Source organism: Camelus ferus, chromosome 11, assembly GCF_009834535.1.
Source record: "Camelus ferus isolate YT-003-E chromosome 11, BCGSAC_Cfer_1.0, whole genome shotgun sequence".
Lineage (NCBI taxonomy): Eukaryota > Metazoa > Chordata > Mammalia > Artiodactyla > Camelidae > Camelus > Camelus ferus.
In genome coordinates this window covers 25,393,039-25,410,328 of record NC_045706.1, presented here as the reverse complement: position 1 = coordinate 25,410,328, position 17,290 = coordinate 25,393,039, and the positions used below count along the sequence as shown (strand labels likewise).

Sequence of the window (17,290 nt, the reverse complement as noted above, 5' to 3'; positions counted from 1 at the left end):
CTCTGGGGATCTCTGGGCCCAAGTTCCCACTGTGTTGGGATACCTGAGAGAAGCAAATAATGCAGGACGTGGATCTCAAGGAAATTACCTTCTATGGAGAGGCAAGGCTATCACAGATTAAACAATAAGCTATTAATTAAATGCTGAACCATGTGGCTGAGCGTTCAGTAGGAATCCGGGGAAGTGGCCATAAGAGCAAGCAGGAAATGGGACTTGAAGCTGGGAATGTCTGAGATTTGGAGAGGCTGTCTCCAGGGACACCTCCCACGTGGAGGGAGGCCAGTGGCTGGGCTGAGAGTGGTGACAAGGCAGAGTCAGATTCTTAAAGATCACCTGGTCTTATCTGCCACTCACATAAGACTCTGCCCTCCAGCAATTCTGCCTAACAAGTCACAGCCCTTGCCTGGACATAGGACACAGATGGACAGTTAGTCACTGTTAGCAGCACTGCCTTTATACTGAGTCAGTTGTGGTGCTGAGGGAAGAGCATGGGACCTGGAATCCAAATGTCTGGATGTGAGCTCCATCTCCACTCCTTACTTGCTCTGGGATGTTTGACTGATTGCCTAATCTCTCTGAATCTCAGTTTCCTCATCTTGAAAATACAGATAATGACATTTACTACATAGAATGGTGGTAAAGATCTTCATTTGACGCCTCCCTTCCATTCATTCCACCTGATTTACTGAGCACCTGGAAAGACACCGGGTGGATTTCAGTTTCTCACATAGTGTGATCCCCGTACTGAAGGGAGGTCCCTCACTAACCTGGTTACCATCTCTGACTTCATTCTTGACAGTTAAAGTCCCTCTTAAGTGAACACTAAACTCGAGAGACAGTTTAGCCAAAGCCAAGTACAGTAGAACCATTGCCATTCTCTATCTGGAGAGTCTACAGCCATAATGTAGCCTAAGATTACATTCGATTTTTTAGCAGCCGTGTCAGACTCAAGCTCATATTGAGTTCCTGGTCAACTAAAACCTCGAGACTTTTTCACATCAATTGCTATCAAGTCAGGTCTACCCCATTCTGCACTTGCGTAATTGATTTTTTTAAAACCTAAACATAGGGCATTCCATTTATCCCTGTTGAATTTCATCTTGTTGGTTTGGGCTCTTAATTCCACCCAATTAAGATCATATGGATGTCTTCTATGTCACCATCCAAGTATTTTTTTTTTTAAAGAGTTATTTTCCCTTAAAATAAAGGAAAGCCACATGGCCCACCAGTGGAGACCTCCTTCCTGGTTGCTTTGGGTACTATTGAGCCCAACAGCTGTCAACCATTTCATTGTTCTTCATCTTGTCCATAAAGTTAGGAAGATTCTCCATGAAATGTTCACATTCTCTGTACCCACAGCATTTCCTTAATCAATCAATTTTTTAAAATCCAATATAAGTTGATGAGCAGGTTGAATGCCTGCTATGTACAAAGCATAGCAGGACTGATTTACACAGGTAAACAGGACACAGTCCTTGACCTCGAGAAGCTTCTAATCTAGTGGGGAGATAGAGGTGCACACCATTGTACAGGCATATGTGATAGATGCTATGATCCAGGTATAAAGTGCTATGATAAACGTAAAAGACGGAGGGCAGTAGCTTCCCACCAGGGCAACTGAGGAAGCCTTGGTGGGGATGGCATTGGCTCTAAGCATTGATAACTAGTTAATGTGCTACAGCTTATTCTTGGTGCGTGCATGCAGACTCCACAGTATCACCACTTTCTTTTCCAGTGCCCACATATTAACTGTGCAATAATTTCTTCTAAAAGATTTCCAGACCCTGATATTAAATGTATTAGAGTGTTGTTTGCATAAGCTTGCCTTTCCACTTCTTTTGCTAGGCAAGAAGGCATTGGTTTTTCACTGCCTTGCCCTCTCATTGCAACTTCTCAAAGATTATCAACAAAAAATTTAGGGTCATATCTACCTGCCCCACACACACCTGAGGTTCTGATATATGAATTATCTGGGACTGGGAGGAGAGTGAACTCAATTGAAATGGTTAAAAGTTACCTGCCTAACTTCTTCCTGACCTGGGCAACTCCTGCTGGTCCTATTTTGAAGATTCTTTCCTTTAATGGAGAAGACAGAGGCAAGCCAGCGATTGAGAAGTTCTGCCTTTTCTCTAGTTTCTCTCTGTATTACCTTGTCTCCCGAGCACAAGCCTAAAACTGCCTTCCTTTTTGTTCTTTCTCCAAACGTAGCTACCCAGGCCTTTTTTTTTTGTTGTTTCAGCTTGTTCTGAGCTTTTGTCTTCCTGATGGACTCCTGCCACTCTTATATCCATCCCTGGCTATGGTCCCCTCCTTCCATCTGTTGTGCGTCCTTTATAAGAGGAAAGAAATAACTTTAGTTTGATAGTAAGTGTAATACATGCTCATTGTAAAATATTTGGAAGATACAGTAAATTTCTTAAAAAGTCACCCATAACCTCATCACTGAGAACCACTGTTAGAATTTTGGCATATACTTTACAGTCATTTCTCCCCATGTATGTATAATTATATATATAATATATAATTTTTATCAAAATTACAATGATACTACATATGCAGCTTGTGTCTCGCTAGTTTCATTCAACGTTATATAAGACCATTTTCACATATCATTAAATATTCTTTGAAAACATGATTTTTTAATGGCTGCATAATCTTCCACTGTTCAGTGTACATGTCCTTTTAAAATCTAGACTCATCATATTTTAAAGCTTATTCGTGTGCAACAACAATGACTTCCCTTAAGTGCCCTCTCTTTCCACCCCTCCCTACTCCCACTCCCTTTACTTTGTCAGGTTGATTATTTGAGCTTGTGAGGCAGAATTTCATTTTTAGAGCGTCCTGTCCTCATGGAATTATAGTCCCTTCTAGAGTCTCTTGCCATGGGATCATACTGCCTTTCTTTCCCTCAACACATAGCAGTTTGCTTTCCTCAAGTCAGATTCTGCCCAACAGAATCCTTCCTTCACCGCTGTCAGCCCTTGATGTGGTTGCTTTCTCCTCATATCCCCAACACTTCCCTTTATCAATTTTTCTTTCTTGGTCAGAATTAAGCATCCTGGACTAGTGGAAAGGGTATGGGAGCTGAGAACCTCAGTCCCTATCCTACCGATGACTAGCTGTGTGACATGGGAAAATGACTCAACCTTTCTGACCTTTTTAAAAAAAATCTCCAAGAAGGAATTGGATTAAATTATCTCCAGATAGTTTCCAGCTATCAAGTGTGATAACACTGAATCCAAAGAAGCAGTTTCCTATGCTGCTTCTTTTTCCTTCTAAAAGGTAAACTGCAAGGCAAGTAAAGAATATGTCAATCTTTGCTTTTGGAATTCTATTTGACAAATTAGGCAACATTTTTTATCACCTACTATGTGTCAGGCCCTGGGCTAGGTTTACAAAAAAGGAAAAAGACGGGTCCCTGCCTTTAAAATAGTCACAGTTTCATGGAGAAAACAAACATTAAAAAATAACTATAACACATATAGATTCCAAACCTGGCTCTGCCACTTACTGGCTGGAGTGAATAATTCGAGGCAAGTGTCCCAGCCTCTCTATCGCTTGGTTTCTCCAGGTTATGAGCTCAACTGCCAGAGGCACATGGCCTGGGTTTGCTTCTGCCTCCTCGATCATTTGTTAGCAGTGTAACCTTAAGAAAGTTTCTGAACCTCTGCACTTCCATTTCCTCACCTGCAAAATGGGGATAATAATAGAAGCTTCGTGCTGAAGTTCCGGTGAAAATTCAATGAATTAATATATGTAAAATTCTCAGGTGAGCGTCCAGTATATAGTAAGCACTTAATGTTAGCTGCTGTTATTTTAAGGATTGAATCAGTGGATTATGTTAGGCATAGCGTCTGATACCATAATAGGAGCTGAATCAATTTTAGTTGTTATTATTTCTACAATAGAAGTTTGGATAGATGGCTACTGGAACACAGAGAAATGAATACTGCTGAGATGGGAGCTAGCAACCCTCTGGTGTTCATCTGAGGAAACTCAATCGAGAAAGGCTCAAGGGACTTGGCCAAGGTCATAGAGCAAGTGACGGACAAGACTAGGATTTCAACCCCTTAGCTGTTACTCACAGTCCAGTGTTATGTTAGGGCCACTAATGTAGTTAGTGTCTCCAGAGGCACATGAGTGTAAATGGGCCCAGTAAGACTGAGGTCAGGCAGGCAGGTAGCCACCGTCTTCCCTACCGTCCTCCCACAACCCCACTGCCTTCCACCCTATCATGTACTCATGGAGCATTTAGAAGCTGGGCTCAGCCAAGGACTGCAGGTTTGCCAGAGCCAGAGGGTTGGGTAGAACCTGGTCTTGCTCAGAGCCAAAGCTTTGGGCCAGGTTTCCAAGGGCTTCTTCAAACTCTCCTCTTGAGCTTGGCTCAGGGTGCCTGGCCAGGGCAGTCTCACGACTATCCAGTGGAAGGAGGAGAGGCAACAGGGAATGTCATCCCATCTTCCTGGACAGTGTTTGCACCAGCTCGTTCACCAGCCCTGCCCTTGCAGCCCCTTCTCAGCACATGGCGACCCTGCTTTCCTCCCTCCTTCTTTTCCTGTCTTCTGCCCTTCCCTCATTCTCTCATGCTCCTTCCCTTTTCTTTCTCCTTCCCTCTCCCCTCTGCCCCTGCCCCTCCCCATGCCATTGATCCTTGCTCTTCTCCCAGTCCAGAGAGCAGCCCTATTCTTCAGCATCCCCAAACTCTCTCCCTGTTCTCAGTCAGATGCGAGGCAGGGGTGGCAGCCCAAACCTCACGGTCCTGCGCTGCCGTGGGGGTGGGGCCGGGGCTGCACAGGCAGGCTGCCCTGAATGACAAGCGGGGATATTGATCGCGTTCTGAACTCAGCCCAGCCGATAGAAGGTAATTAATGACTCCATTTGCCTCAGTACCGAGGAGAACAATTGAGTTTGAAACTGCAACTACTGGCAGCTGGGGAGACTAGGGGCCGGCCTGGAGGTGAACCCCTCAGAGGGGAAAGGTGGTGTTATGGGAGCTAAGGCAGAGAGAAATGGGAGCAGAGGCCACCAGTCAGAACGGGATGGAGCAAAGAGCCTCCACCCTGCCCCCTGAACCCTTGTGTTCCCCGAAGCCCCCCTAGAGGCTGAGGCCCATCACCCACTATCCCCACTTTCTCCACACTTTTCTCTTTTCTTCCCGTATCCTTCCGCAAGATTGCTTCTCCTTAGCTGTGTGGTCATGCACTTGCTTTTTACTCTCCCTCAGCTTATTTCTGCATTGGTAACATTGAACTAATGATATCCCTTCTGTCAGTGTTCTGTGGGGATTAGAGGTAATGTTTATAAAGGGCCTGGAGCCTGCCTAGTACATAGTTAGTGCTCAGTAAATGACAGTGATGATGATCTTTGACAGAGAAGGCAAATTTGATAGACTGGAGAGGCTTAGAGTCAGACATTGCTGTGTTCAAATCCAGCCTTTGGCTACTTACTAGTTGGATAATGTTAAACAAATAATTTTCCTTCTCATCTGAAAAATGAGAATGATAATTAACACCTCATAAAGTTGAATGGATTTAATGAGTGTATGTGGAAGGCCTAATATTGTCAGTTTCCCCATAGACAGGTACATATATGTATTGGGGCTTAGAAAACTGAAGTTAGTTTAGTTCTTTTCTATACTTTAAGAGAATTCCTCTCAAATGCTTAATTCCTACTTCTTGGGATTTTGTGGGCAGCCCCCGTTCATTCCACCTTGATTTTATAGACTTTAATAGCCGTGGTGTCTTCTGACCGAGGAAGTGGCATTATTTCCTTCTGTGTATTACCAACATCCCTCTTAGTCAGTGCACAAGAATTTCTCTTGTCCATTGCAGTGACTGCTTTGGAAATTCAGGTACAATGTCAACACGCAAGGAAGACAGAACATTTCTGTTTTGCCTCTTGTCTGTAGCTTTCATCCCAAATATGTGGTGCTCAGTGCCCACCACCCTCCCCAAGCCACTGAGACCTCCCTGGACAGCCCTATTCATGATTGGCCAGAGACAGATTCTAGCCTGGGATCAGAGAGGTAGGAGGTAGGGCTCTGCTCCAGGGCAGCCCAGGAATAGATGGGGAGTGACAAGGCCACTTGTGAATGAGGAAATTATGTCTTTTTGTTGAGGAGTAAAAGCCATTTTTATTCATGATGCTAGAAGTGGTATGTGCTTATGGTATAAAGCCTCAACCATGAGACAAAACTTAGATGAGCAGGAAATAATTCGCTCATGATCAGGAAGTAACCACTGTTATCCTGTAGTTGGCTCTCCTTCCAGTCAAGGTGATCTTTGGTTTTACAATTCTCTTCTTTTGCATGGAGAGCATGGCCCCACTGCTGGAGCCCAGGCTCTGCATGTGGGCAGGGCAGGCGGGCAGCTGCAGATTACTGCTGCGCAGGCTACAACTCTCCACGGGCACCTTCCCTGCACCAGGCTCGCTGGTGGATATGCCCCTGACCTACCCTCCTTTACTCTGCACTTTATTTATTCTGAGCCTCAGTTTCCTCACCAGTTAAGAGGGGTTTATAATCCCCAGCTACCTTGGAGAGTGATTAGGAAGTCCAAATAACGTAAGGGCTGTGAAAGCTTTTTGTTAACTGCTAAGCAAATATGAAGTAGTCAGGGGAGAAGACAATATGAGCCTTTGTTCCCCTTGAAAGAATAATCTACGTCAAAGTTTTAACTCAGCAGTTTGTTTAATTTAATTAATTTATTTATATCCTGCCTCATTCTGAAAAGGACTTGGGGCAGCTTGCTCTCCTTGAGAGTGCTCATGCCATCATGGACAAAGCACCTGGAATGGGCTCCAGTCCCAAGAATCCTCCTACCCAGTTGTGTGACCTTGGACTGGTCACCTCCCCTCCCCCACCTTACTGCCCACCCTGCTAGTTTTCATTACTGTAAAATGAGGAGTTTGGACCAAGTGTCCCCTCATCATTCTGGACATAGTCTGGGCTCAGCCAGCTCAGGGATCGTAGCCAGCTCAGTGTAGGGAGGATGCAAAGCAGAAAAGGGGGGATGCTGGGAGGGTCCCGGGTGAGGCCACATGGCCCTCAGCTGGGTCCCCTGGGTTTGGCACCCAGGCAACAGAGTGAAATGATGTGGAGGGTAGGCTCTGGAGGCAAACAGACCTGAATTCAAATCCTGACTGTCATTTACCGGCTGCATCGTCTTGGATAAGCTACTTAACCTCTCTTTGCCTCAGTTTCCTTATCTTTAAAATAAGTATCACAGCAGCTACCTCACAGGGTTGTTGGGAGGACTAAATGGCATGTAATAAGCTCTCAGTATTGTGAGTTGCCAGCGCTGGTGGCAGGGCAGGGGACAGCAGAACAGGACTGAATCCTCTATGTATGGAGACTGACTAGCACGTGGTCCCTTCCTTGCTCTGGCGGGGGAGGGTCCTACTAAACCTACAGCAACATTTTCCAACCTCAGTCTAAAACAGTGGCCTGAAAGTAGGAAAGGATAGTGGAAATCAGAATTGTTCCCGAAAACCCAGGACATGTGGCACAATACTCCAGCCCTCTTCTTGGAGCCCTGACGAGGGGTAGAATCGTTGTCCATTAAGGTGAAGGCCAAGGGCCTCCTCTGTCATTTAGGAAAGGCCTTCCCTGGAACCAACTCCCACCATGGGCAGATAGACCCATTTTGTTTGAACCCTGCTGTGACCAGGGCCTTGGTGAGGGGAATCCAATGTAGGGGCTATCTCTGGGCCCTGTTCTCAAGCAACCTCTGCCAGCTGCCTTAGATGGCAGATCTGCAGCTCGAAGGTTAAGTTTCATTCTTAAACTGGGAACACAGTTTGCTCTGTCCCTTGGGTCAAAGTACCATAGGCAGTCAGGAGGCTGTTGGTGAGTGTGGCAAGGGCCTCCTGTGGACCAGAGTCGATGCTGCTGGAAGCTAACAAGCAGTAGGGCAGGTGAAGAAGGGGTGTGAGTCTACCCAGGGGTCTGCTGTGGGTCTCCTCACATCCTCTGACAGCTAGGGATGTAGGGGATTTGCCTGACAAGTGACTGGGTGCCCTGGGGTGCCAAGCCAGTCAAGTGGCTGGTCTGGAGACCTTCTGCCAAGGGTCTGGCTTTGAATGCCACCCAGAAAAGCCTCATTCATTTGTTCGTTCATCATTCATTGGGTATCAGCCCTACGCCCTGCTCCATGCCCAGCACTGGTGCTACAGAGAGGCACCGGTCATGGTTCTTGACCACAGGGAGCTCCCAGTCAGGCTCCTTGGCACAAGGGGGTGGATGCTAATCACTCACACACTTTCCTTCCTGCTCACTTTGAAGCCTAGATCAACACTTGTTTCTGCCTCCTCCTCCATTTTAGCCCAGCTCTGCCAGAGAGCCCTCCAGTGTCTGGGCCTAGAGGGCTCTCATAGCCCAGCTCCAGTCCCTCTCCCTTGCGCCACCTCTGAGACTGTCCTTGGGAAGCCCCACCCTGAGCCCTCCCGCTCCTTCAACTTGAGGAGGTCCCTACAAGTGGTTGGCATTGGCAACAGCTTCATTTTCTCTCTATTCTTTAAAAAATTTTTAAAAAATCGATCTCTCTTCAATTCTCTTCCTCTATGTTCTCTTTTCTTTTCTGCTCTTCCTCTACTCTCGTCTCCTTTCCCTCCTCCACCCCGACCCTCCTACCCCACCCTGACCCACGCCCTGGACTGCTCTACTTATATGGATACCCAGGCTTCCAGGAAGGCAGAGCCAGTGGTTTTGTTCCTGTGGCAAGTGCCCTCAGCCCAGCCTGTGATTCCCGAGGCATCTGGGGTGGGATGCTTCTTCCCTTTCTCCCCCCGCCCCCCTTCTGCCCTGCCTTTGCCTCTGGGCTTGCTCCTTCCCTGAGCTTCTCCTCCCTGGACCTCTGAGCGCAGGCTTCTCCCAGCCTCCTTCCCTCACCCCCTTGCCGCCCTTCCTCTTGCCTTCACGCCGCCTTTCCTTCTCTAGCTGAGGGAAGGGCGCCACCCTAGCCTCTGGAGAGAGCCTGTGAGAGCCTCTGGGCCCTTTGGCTGATGTGGGGGGCACTGCCTCCCTGTCCCCTTCAGTAATGCCACTGCCCTCTCCCTGCCCCTGCGGCTCTCCTCCCTGTTCCCCAGAACTTTCTTTGTCATGACTGCTGCCTTTCCCATCTCCGCATCACCTTGCTTCTACTTTGGGGGGTTTCCTCATGCCTCCTGCAGCCTCTCCTGCTCCTGCTTTCATCACCCCGTTGGCTTTTCTGCTCCTCTGGCACCTTCTAGCTCTTCTTCACCCCACCCCCCTTCCTTCTCCTCTTCTTTCCTTTCCCCGCCTTCCCTGGCCACCTCTTCCAGTAGCTACAGGCTTCCTTTTACCTTTCCTTCCTCCCTCCCCCTTTCCATCAAGGCCTCTGTAACCTGCCTTATCACCGGGGCCTGAGTATACAAAAAAAATAAATAAATAAAAAGGTCAGTGAGTGGAGGGAGCAGCAATAACCCCTAAAACAGTACTATCAGTGGAACATGATTGATCAATTGAATTCCATAGCGGCTGAAAAATGTGGGATTAAGTAGTGTATTATACGCACAATGAGTTGAGGCATGATGTTCATTTCAAGTTCATTTCGCCGGCCTCTGCCACCAGATCAGGCAATCAATAGGGGCAGCAGATATCATATATCACCTCTCTGCGGGCTGGGGAGAGAGCACCATAATCTCCCGCAAATTTAGAGTGACAGATTTGTCAAGATCTGAAGGGCCCCTGAATAAATGAAGGAAAAGAGACTCCTCCAGCCAGTGACCTGAGGACAAAGCTTCAGTTCAGCCCCTACGTACACACACACACACACACACATACACACACACACGGGCTGAACCAAGCCATACACAGACATATACACAAATCGACACAGAAGTATAGTAGGAGTCTCACCACACATATGCACACACCCATGCACATAATGTGTGAGCACAGGCTCACAGACAAATGCTCTTTTTTCCCCAGGACCCACTGGTGACACTGTAGTAACCACACACAAAGACGCTTGCTGTCTTCCTCAGCCCCGACAGCAGGGCTTCCCCAAAAGGTAGGAGGACTCCAGTGGGAAAGAATTAGACACAATGAAACATACCAATAGCTCCAAGGGGTGGAATGAGGAGGATGGCACATCCTTGAAAGAGAAGCAGGCACAGGAGAAACCTGGGGGATGGGGGCTCAGGCTCCCCATGCAGTCACACACGGACACACACATCTTTTCGAAAAGGTTCTTGCTCTGTCACTTACCCATACCTGGACACTTATTCATCTGGATGTTTATACGTGTACAAATGCATTACACAGAAAATACACAAAAGGGAAAAATAAATGTGTCACACCCTAACTCATAGAGAGAGATACATACACTCCTACGACAGAAAATCATTCTAGAGGCTTACACAGACAAAAACACGACAACCAAGTTTTGTGGCCAGAGGAACCTAGGAAACATGGAAATATCTTCAAGGCTGTCCCTGTGTCTGTCCACCTCGGACGTGCTCCTGGTCTTCATTTCTCTCTTTCTCTTTCTCTCTCTCTCTCACACACACATGCACACAACACACAAACACACACACACTGTCTTTGCCTTCCCACCCCTTCCAAGATGGAGTGAAGACAGGAAGTCCCATTAGGAAAGCAGACCCCCTTGCTCCATCTGGGAGGCCAGCAAGAGAGGATGGCTGCAGGTTGAGGTTAATCAATATGTAATATTTTCTATGGTCTCCTGAATGATACTGTACGGTGTTACTGTATATAATGCAATATTGATTATATCATATCGTATAATCACATATAAACTGATATATATAACAGTCCCAGAGGAACACCCTGGGGCCTACAGCATGGGCTGGCCCCAGGTCCAAGGCTCCCTGGCTGGTCTTGGGCTGATGGAAGCCAAGAAGTGGCCAATCTGTGGCTGGGAGGACCCAGCTTTGGGCCAGGGGAGTTGCGAGGTCGGGGTTCAGGGAGCGGAGGCAAAGCAGGTACTCTGGAAACCCCAACGGACCGGATGTGGAAGGTAGGGCCAGGGAGGCAGGGGTAGCAGAGTGGGGAGGAAGCCTGAGGAGAGCAGTCTGCAGATGGGACTGGCCTGCAGCCCCAGGGAGACAGCACTTTGTGGCACCGTCGTGGCTTTTCCTACACGGGGGCAAGTCTTAGCTCCCAGTGGAGACCCACAGGAGGAACTGGGTGTCTGGTGGAAGCCTAGCCGGGGTCCAGGTCAGGGACAGAGGCTGAGAAGTGTGGCCCTGGCACAGCAGTGGTCTTCAGTCTCTGCCCAAGTTGGCGTTTTACGCTCACGTGCCACCAGCTGTCCTTTTGCTGCAATCTCAGGCCTGGCCCAACGCGAGCAGAATGCCTCTGCTTAGCCCTCAGAGTCCCTCCTTCCTCAGCGGTGAAGTTAATTACTTCACCAAGTCTCCATGTAACACTCAGCCTCGGAGATTTGATGATTTTCCACCCTTAGAGTCAGTGGAACTGAAATTCATCTCAGAGCCCAGTTCAATTCTCCATAGGCTTGGTAATGCCAGCCCAAGACACCCAGCTCCTCCCTCAGGATGACCCAGGCTGGGGAGAGAAGGGGTTCAGGAGGTAGCCATGCCCTGGGGAGACAGCCTCTAGGAGCCCCTCTGGCTCCACCTCTGCCTAGTCCTTCCCACCCTACCCTATCCCCCTACCCTCCAAGCTGTGACAACTTCTTCTCTTCCCAGGTCATTCAGAGGCTCTGGCTCCCTCAGCCAGGTCTCTGAGGCATGGCCAGCCCCTGGGCCAGCACTTCCAGTCTCAAAGCTGGGAGTAAGGGTTCCAAGCAGGGATGCAAAGCCTTGGGTGCCGAGCCAGGTGCCCACCCCCTTTGCCCACTGCACTGCTCTTTGCCTCTGCTGGCCTGTGCTCATGTCCCAAGTGTCCATGTGTCCTCCAGATGTGTCCGAGGGCTCAGTCCCCAATGGAGACTCCCAGAGTGGCGTGGATAGTTTGCGGAAGCACTTGCGAGCTGACACCTTCACCCAGCAGCAGCTGGAAGCTTTGGACCGTGTCTTTGAGCGTCCTTCCTACCCTGACGTCTTCCAGGCATCAGAGCACATCAAATCAGAACAGGTGAGGAAGGAGCTTTCTGCTTGCATAGATGGAAAGGGACTGGGCAGACCAAGGCCTCTGGGGGATGTGCATACAGGCCTGCCACGTGCACACCCAGCATTGCACATGCAATATAGGTGTACTGTGTGTACACTGTGTGAACACGCTCACATGAGGCCATTATAGCAGAGCTAAGAAAAATCATCATGGTATGTGATAGTTAGAAATCATAAGGTCTGGGTATGATTGTGGCCTTAGGTAAATCTTATCCCTTTCCAGTTTAAGTCCTATCTTCAGTTTTCCTGTCTATAGAATGAAAGGCTTGGATGTATGATCTGACAGGTCCCTTCCAGCCCTGCCATTCCGTGCTTCTGGTATAGAATATTCAGGAATGTCACTTGCCTAAATGTCTCCAGGACCCTATAGAAAGTCCATGTAAACCTGGGTTGCTCCTCTTGCCCGTTGGTGGGAGGTGAGCCCACTGTGCCTGCCTCCTGCTCCCTAATCCAACTGTCCAGTGTGACCCTAGATAGGCTTACAGCCTACGCCTCAGAGTCCATACTTCCCACAGACACAGCATGGGACGCAGCCCAGGACACACTGGCACAATACATAGCGTAAAAACACCTCTCCTAACTCCCCACATCTACCCGTGTGCATGTGTTCACACACCACCACCACCCACCATCCATCCCCCCTCAACCCACAGGACTCACAGCACAGCCCTGTCAGCCAGGTGTGTGGTCCCCCCAGACTATCAGCTCCACACACCTCCACGCCCAAGTCCACCCACACATCAGGATCACCCCTAGTGCACACGCCGCAACACGGGAGCACACACCCCTTCCCCCCACACTCCGGCTCAGGCCAGGCCCACAACTGCAGCGCAGCACAGCCTACAGTGCTTACACACGCGCGCGCGCGCGCGTGCGCGCGTGCGCGCACCAGCACAGCCCCACGGGCTCCGTGCAGCAGAGTTCCACTCTAGGACTCCAGCAGTTCCCAGCCATTCGCCTTTCTCCCCGCCCGTCCTTTTATCCCATAAGCTGTTTGTCTTCATAAAACAAAAATCAAAAGTCTTTTTAAGGTGCCCTGAGCCATAAACCAACAAAGGAGGAGCCGGCCGAGGCGGGCAGCTCTGTGCACCCTCCCTGAGTCCCCGGCTGTATTACAATGAATAACCTTTATTTACTTTCATTAGACTATTAAACACCAGCACAGTCATTTTTCCCCCTGAAACTCGGAGCAGGGCCCATAAAGCAAATCCGAAGCCTAATTGAGTTCATTTTAATTTCTCTCCGATCACAGCGAATTACTCTGGTGATAAATCAGGGGGCAGCTTCACCCCCAGTAGAAGGCCTAATTTGCAGCTAATTACAAAACTGATTTCTACAGGAAGATCAATACGAGAAGGAATTGGAAATGACGAGGCAATCCTGTCCAGCCAGGGAGGGGAGGGGGCCCTCTGGGGGGGCCAGGAAGCGGAAGGGAAAAAAACGGACCCGAAAGAGCAGAAAATCAGTTTTAATTTAACGTAATATTAATCAGAGCAACTTTTCCTGCTTTGTGCGGGCTCCTGGTCGGCCCAGCTCTGGGGTCTGGCTTGGCGGTGGCTGCAATAAAAAGGCAATTACCCGAGTGTTTCGGGCAGGACACCCTTTCAGAGTCAATGACTGGCCCCCTCCCACCCTTCTGTTAGCCATGTGGACTCTCCCCCTCCCCAATTTCATACCCCACTGCACAGGCAGAGAGCGAGGGGCCTGTGGGGCTGTCTTTGTTTGTTTTTTAAAAAGGGGCGCCAGCACCCGATCAGCCAGCCCAGCAGTGCCAGGCTGGAGGCCCCCCTAGGCCCTTCCCCCAACTACTGCTTCTGCCATCGAGTCAGGGTTCACCCCTCCTCCCCAAGACTCGCCACTCCAGGGGGACCTTAAAACACCCCTTGCCTCTCAGCAGGGGGATCCCCACTGCTACACTCCACCCTTGGGGCTTCTGAGGCAGGAGATGCTACAGAAACGTAAAGGGTGCTGGGATAACCACCGAGAATGTACAAGCTGCACCTCAGCTTCCCAAAGTCAGGTCTGCCCCCACCCACACACAACTCCCCATCATTCATCAAACCCACCCCTCCCACCCTCCCCGCCCTCTGCCTGGCCATCTCCTTCCACCCCATCTGGGAGGGCTCCCCGTTCCTCCTCCCCATCTGCACACTGAGCCCTCTCTCCGCCTGTGTGCATCAATAGTGAGCCGTCTCTTTTCTTTCTCCTCCCAGGGGAACGAGTACTCCCTCCCAGCCCTGACCCCTGGGCTTGATGAAGTCAAGTCGAGTCTATCTGCATCCACCAACCCTGAGCTGGGCAGCAACGTGTCAGGCACACAGACATACCCTGTTGTGACCGGTAAGGGGGCTTCCAGGAGGGTGGGGAAGCTGCTTTCAGTGGCAGCGCCTCAGCCCGTGCCATCTGGGGCCCAGGGTGACAAGTGGGCTCCCTGCCATGATCTCTGAGGAGAGGGAGCCTCCAAAAACCAGGGTGCTTTCTGAACAGATGTGCTCAGAAGTGGGAGAAAAAATCGTGGTCAGGGTCTCTGTGAGCTTCAGCCTGGAAAGAGCCAAGCCAGAAGAGGGGATCGCTGGTTCTTTCTGTCCATCCTCTTGCCTATCTTTGCCCTTTTTCTTGCCTCCACCAAGGTGGCCAGAATTATGAGCCTCTTGTTAGAATGTGCGCAGAAGACTGCAGGGGACAAACGGTGGAGCATGAGTGCCCAGTATCGAGCCTCCACAGTCTGTATCCCCCAGGCTCCTGGGGGACCAGCTTTCCTCTCCTCCGGCAGCCTGAGTGTGTCAAAGCTGTGGCTCTGGGCATCAGGGCATGGCATCCAGCTCTGTGGTTATAGATAAGCTCAATTATTTCAGCTCTTCTCCAGCTTCCCAGAGAAATCACTGAGACTGAGGCTTGATTTCAAGGCCAGACAGGGTCCTGCCTGTCCCACAGTCAAATGCAGGAGGAGGGGGCACCTAATCCAAGGGCCCTCATGAATGAGGAGCAGCAGAGGCAGCTAGAGGGGAAGCAGACCAAGGTGCAGCGCAAGTGACAGCTCGGCCAACCAAGCTCCAGGCCGCAGAGCTGCGGACTAGGGAAGGCACCTGGCACTGCAGAAGGGTTTCCGGGCCAGGAAGGAACCCGAGTGGGAGAGACACGTGTTGAGGTGTTATTAAAATTCACCTAATTATTCTGGAGACACAAAGCCAATGTGCCGTTGGTTCCTTGGGAGACAGAATGATTGAGAAGGGTCTTGGTGGGGATTGGGAGACACTGAGGCATTACCTGCGGAGCATGGGGAGCCTGGGAACCAGACATCCAGGGTCACGGCCAGTGGCAAAGACAGGGAGCATGCATGACCCCACTGGAGGACAGGGCCCTGCTTCTTTCTGATCTGGAGCTGTTCTGAGAATGGCTCAGGCCTGAGACGGGCTGTGAGTGGCCACCCAGCCTCTGCCTGGAGGGCTTGGGAGAGCCTCGTTGTTAGCTTTCCCAGTTTCTCCCTAAGGAGTGTCTGGTACAACTGTTTCTGGCCTAGACAGAGTTGAGCTCTTTAGCTAGACAATCAGAGTTTGCGTTCTGGAAGTGTTGGAGGACTGGGCATGCTTTTGGGAGTGACAGCCTAGCTGGATCAGGACATAGCCTATCATCAACTGGCCCTCAGCAGGAGCCCTCCTGCGCCCAGCTTGGAAACTCTCCGAGCTATGGGTATTCCCCTCCAAGGAAGAGCGATGGCCTAGGCAGGCCACATTTTCTCATGATCTGCTGAGAGTTACAGTGGTCACTTCCCAAAGGTGGCCACCCCAAGCAGCTGGCAAAACAGCCCAGGAGACTTTTCTCTAACCCCAGCTGGGCTTCCCTGAGCCCAAGGCCACAGTTCAGAAGGCAGGGGCTTTCTGGGGTGGAGAGATGGATCTTTGGGACAGGGTTCCTGCTGCAGGAGAACTTGGGCTGTGCAGAAAAGTGCCTCCACCTTGAGCATCCCCTGCCCGCCTCCCACCCATGGCCCTGGAATGGTCCCAGCTCAGCCTGGGAACATCTCCGGCTGATCCATCTGGATCCAAGTGTGAGAAAAGTTCATTTCAGACCCAGCTTGACATTCCCAGGTGGCAAGTTAGCACTAACATCTCAATCTGTATGCGACATTTCAATCAAGCGAGGAGTAACAAAAGCAGAACCATTAACATTCGGAGCTGTTCACCAGTGGTAATGACGGGGAAACTAGCTCAGAAACTGGAAATTACCAAAAAGAGTGAAGTGTGTGGAGAGGTGGGGGAGGGGAGGAGGAAAGGGGTAGGGGGCAGGGAATGATTTTTCTACACTTAGGCCAAGATCCAATGTTCGGATTAATGGTGCCATTATCTGAGAAAGGGCTACAGATTCTGCTCATTCTTAAAATGTTTTTGCTGGCAATTAAACGGCTGCAGGTATTGATCTTTGTTGATTTTATGTCCCCCTAATTTGCATAATCTATTAAAGATGAATGATTCATGATGTGTTTATTATGGGGATGAACAGAATTTGCTGGCCGTACTGTCAAGGTGAGAAACAGGGCAGTGCCTGGAGAGTTTGGCAGTGCCGTCTCAGGAGCCGGTCCAGCAAGTTGGCCTGCGGGCCAGGAGTTTGTGGGTAGCGGTGAGCAGTGCTGTAAGGGGAGCAGATGCCAGAGAGGTGGACTTGGGTGAGTTCTTCTAGAAAGATGTTGGCATCTGTGAGAACCAGGCTCCAAGCACAGCTGGGATATGGGAGTGGCTTCTGGTGCATTGATAAAAATTCCCCTCAAAGATTCTTTAAAAGCTTATTTGGTTGGAGAATACGAAGGGCTTTGGTGGAGAAGGAAAAGGGGAAGCCCTTTCCAGTAGGTGATCCTGGCCAGGTGTGGGCTAAAGGTGAGAGAGCAGGGAGGGCAGCCTGTCCTCGCAGCCTGGCCTGAGTGTGACGAGGAGTTCAAGGAGCTGTCTTCATCCCCCTCGTCTTTAACATCCAGCTCATCTCCTTCCCTGGGGACATGCAGCTAAGGCTGCAAACCTTTGAGACTGAGTCCCAAGGAAACGGGCCCAGGAAGCTCTAGCCCAACCTGAGGAGCCAACCTTATTGATATTCCTGCCACCTCCTGGCACTGGAGGCTGATTTCAAACCTCACCAGCCACTTGATGCAGCTGTTCCACAAGGTCAGGACTGAGAGGAGAGAGGA

The 17,290-nt window shown here is 50.0% G+C and overlaps 1 protein-coding gene across 5 annotated transcripts in view; it reads left to right on the top strand.

The window, feature by feature from the left end:
• Positions 1-17,290, top strand: part of PAX2 (paired box 2) — an 87,116-nt gene that overhangs the window by 55,493 nt on the left and 14,333 nt on the right. For all 5 annotated transcript variants that reach the window (XM_032491085.1, XM_032491087.1, XM_032491086.1 and 2 more), the window contains 2 exons: positions 11,904-12,079; positions 14,328-14,454. In XM_032491085.1, the coding sequence (XP_032346976.1) occupies positions 11,904-12,079; positions 14,328-14,454 (303 nt within the window). The remainder of the gene's footprint in view (positions 1-11,903; positions 12,080-14,327; positions 14,455-17,290) is intronic.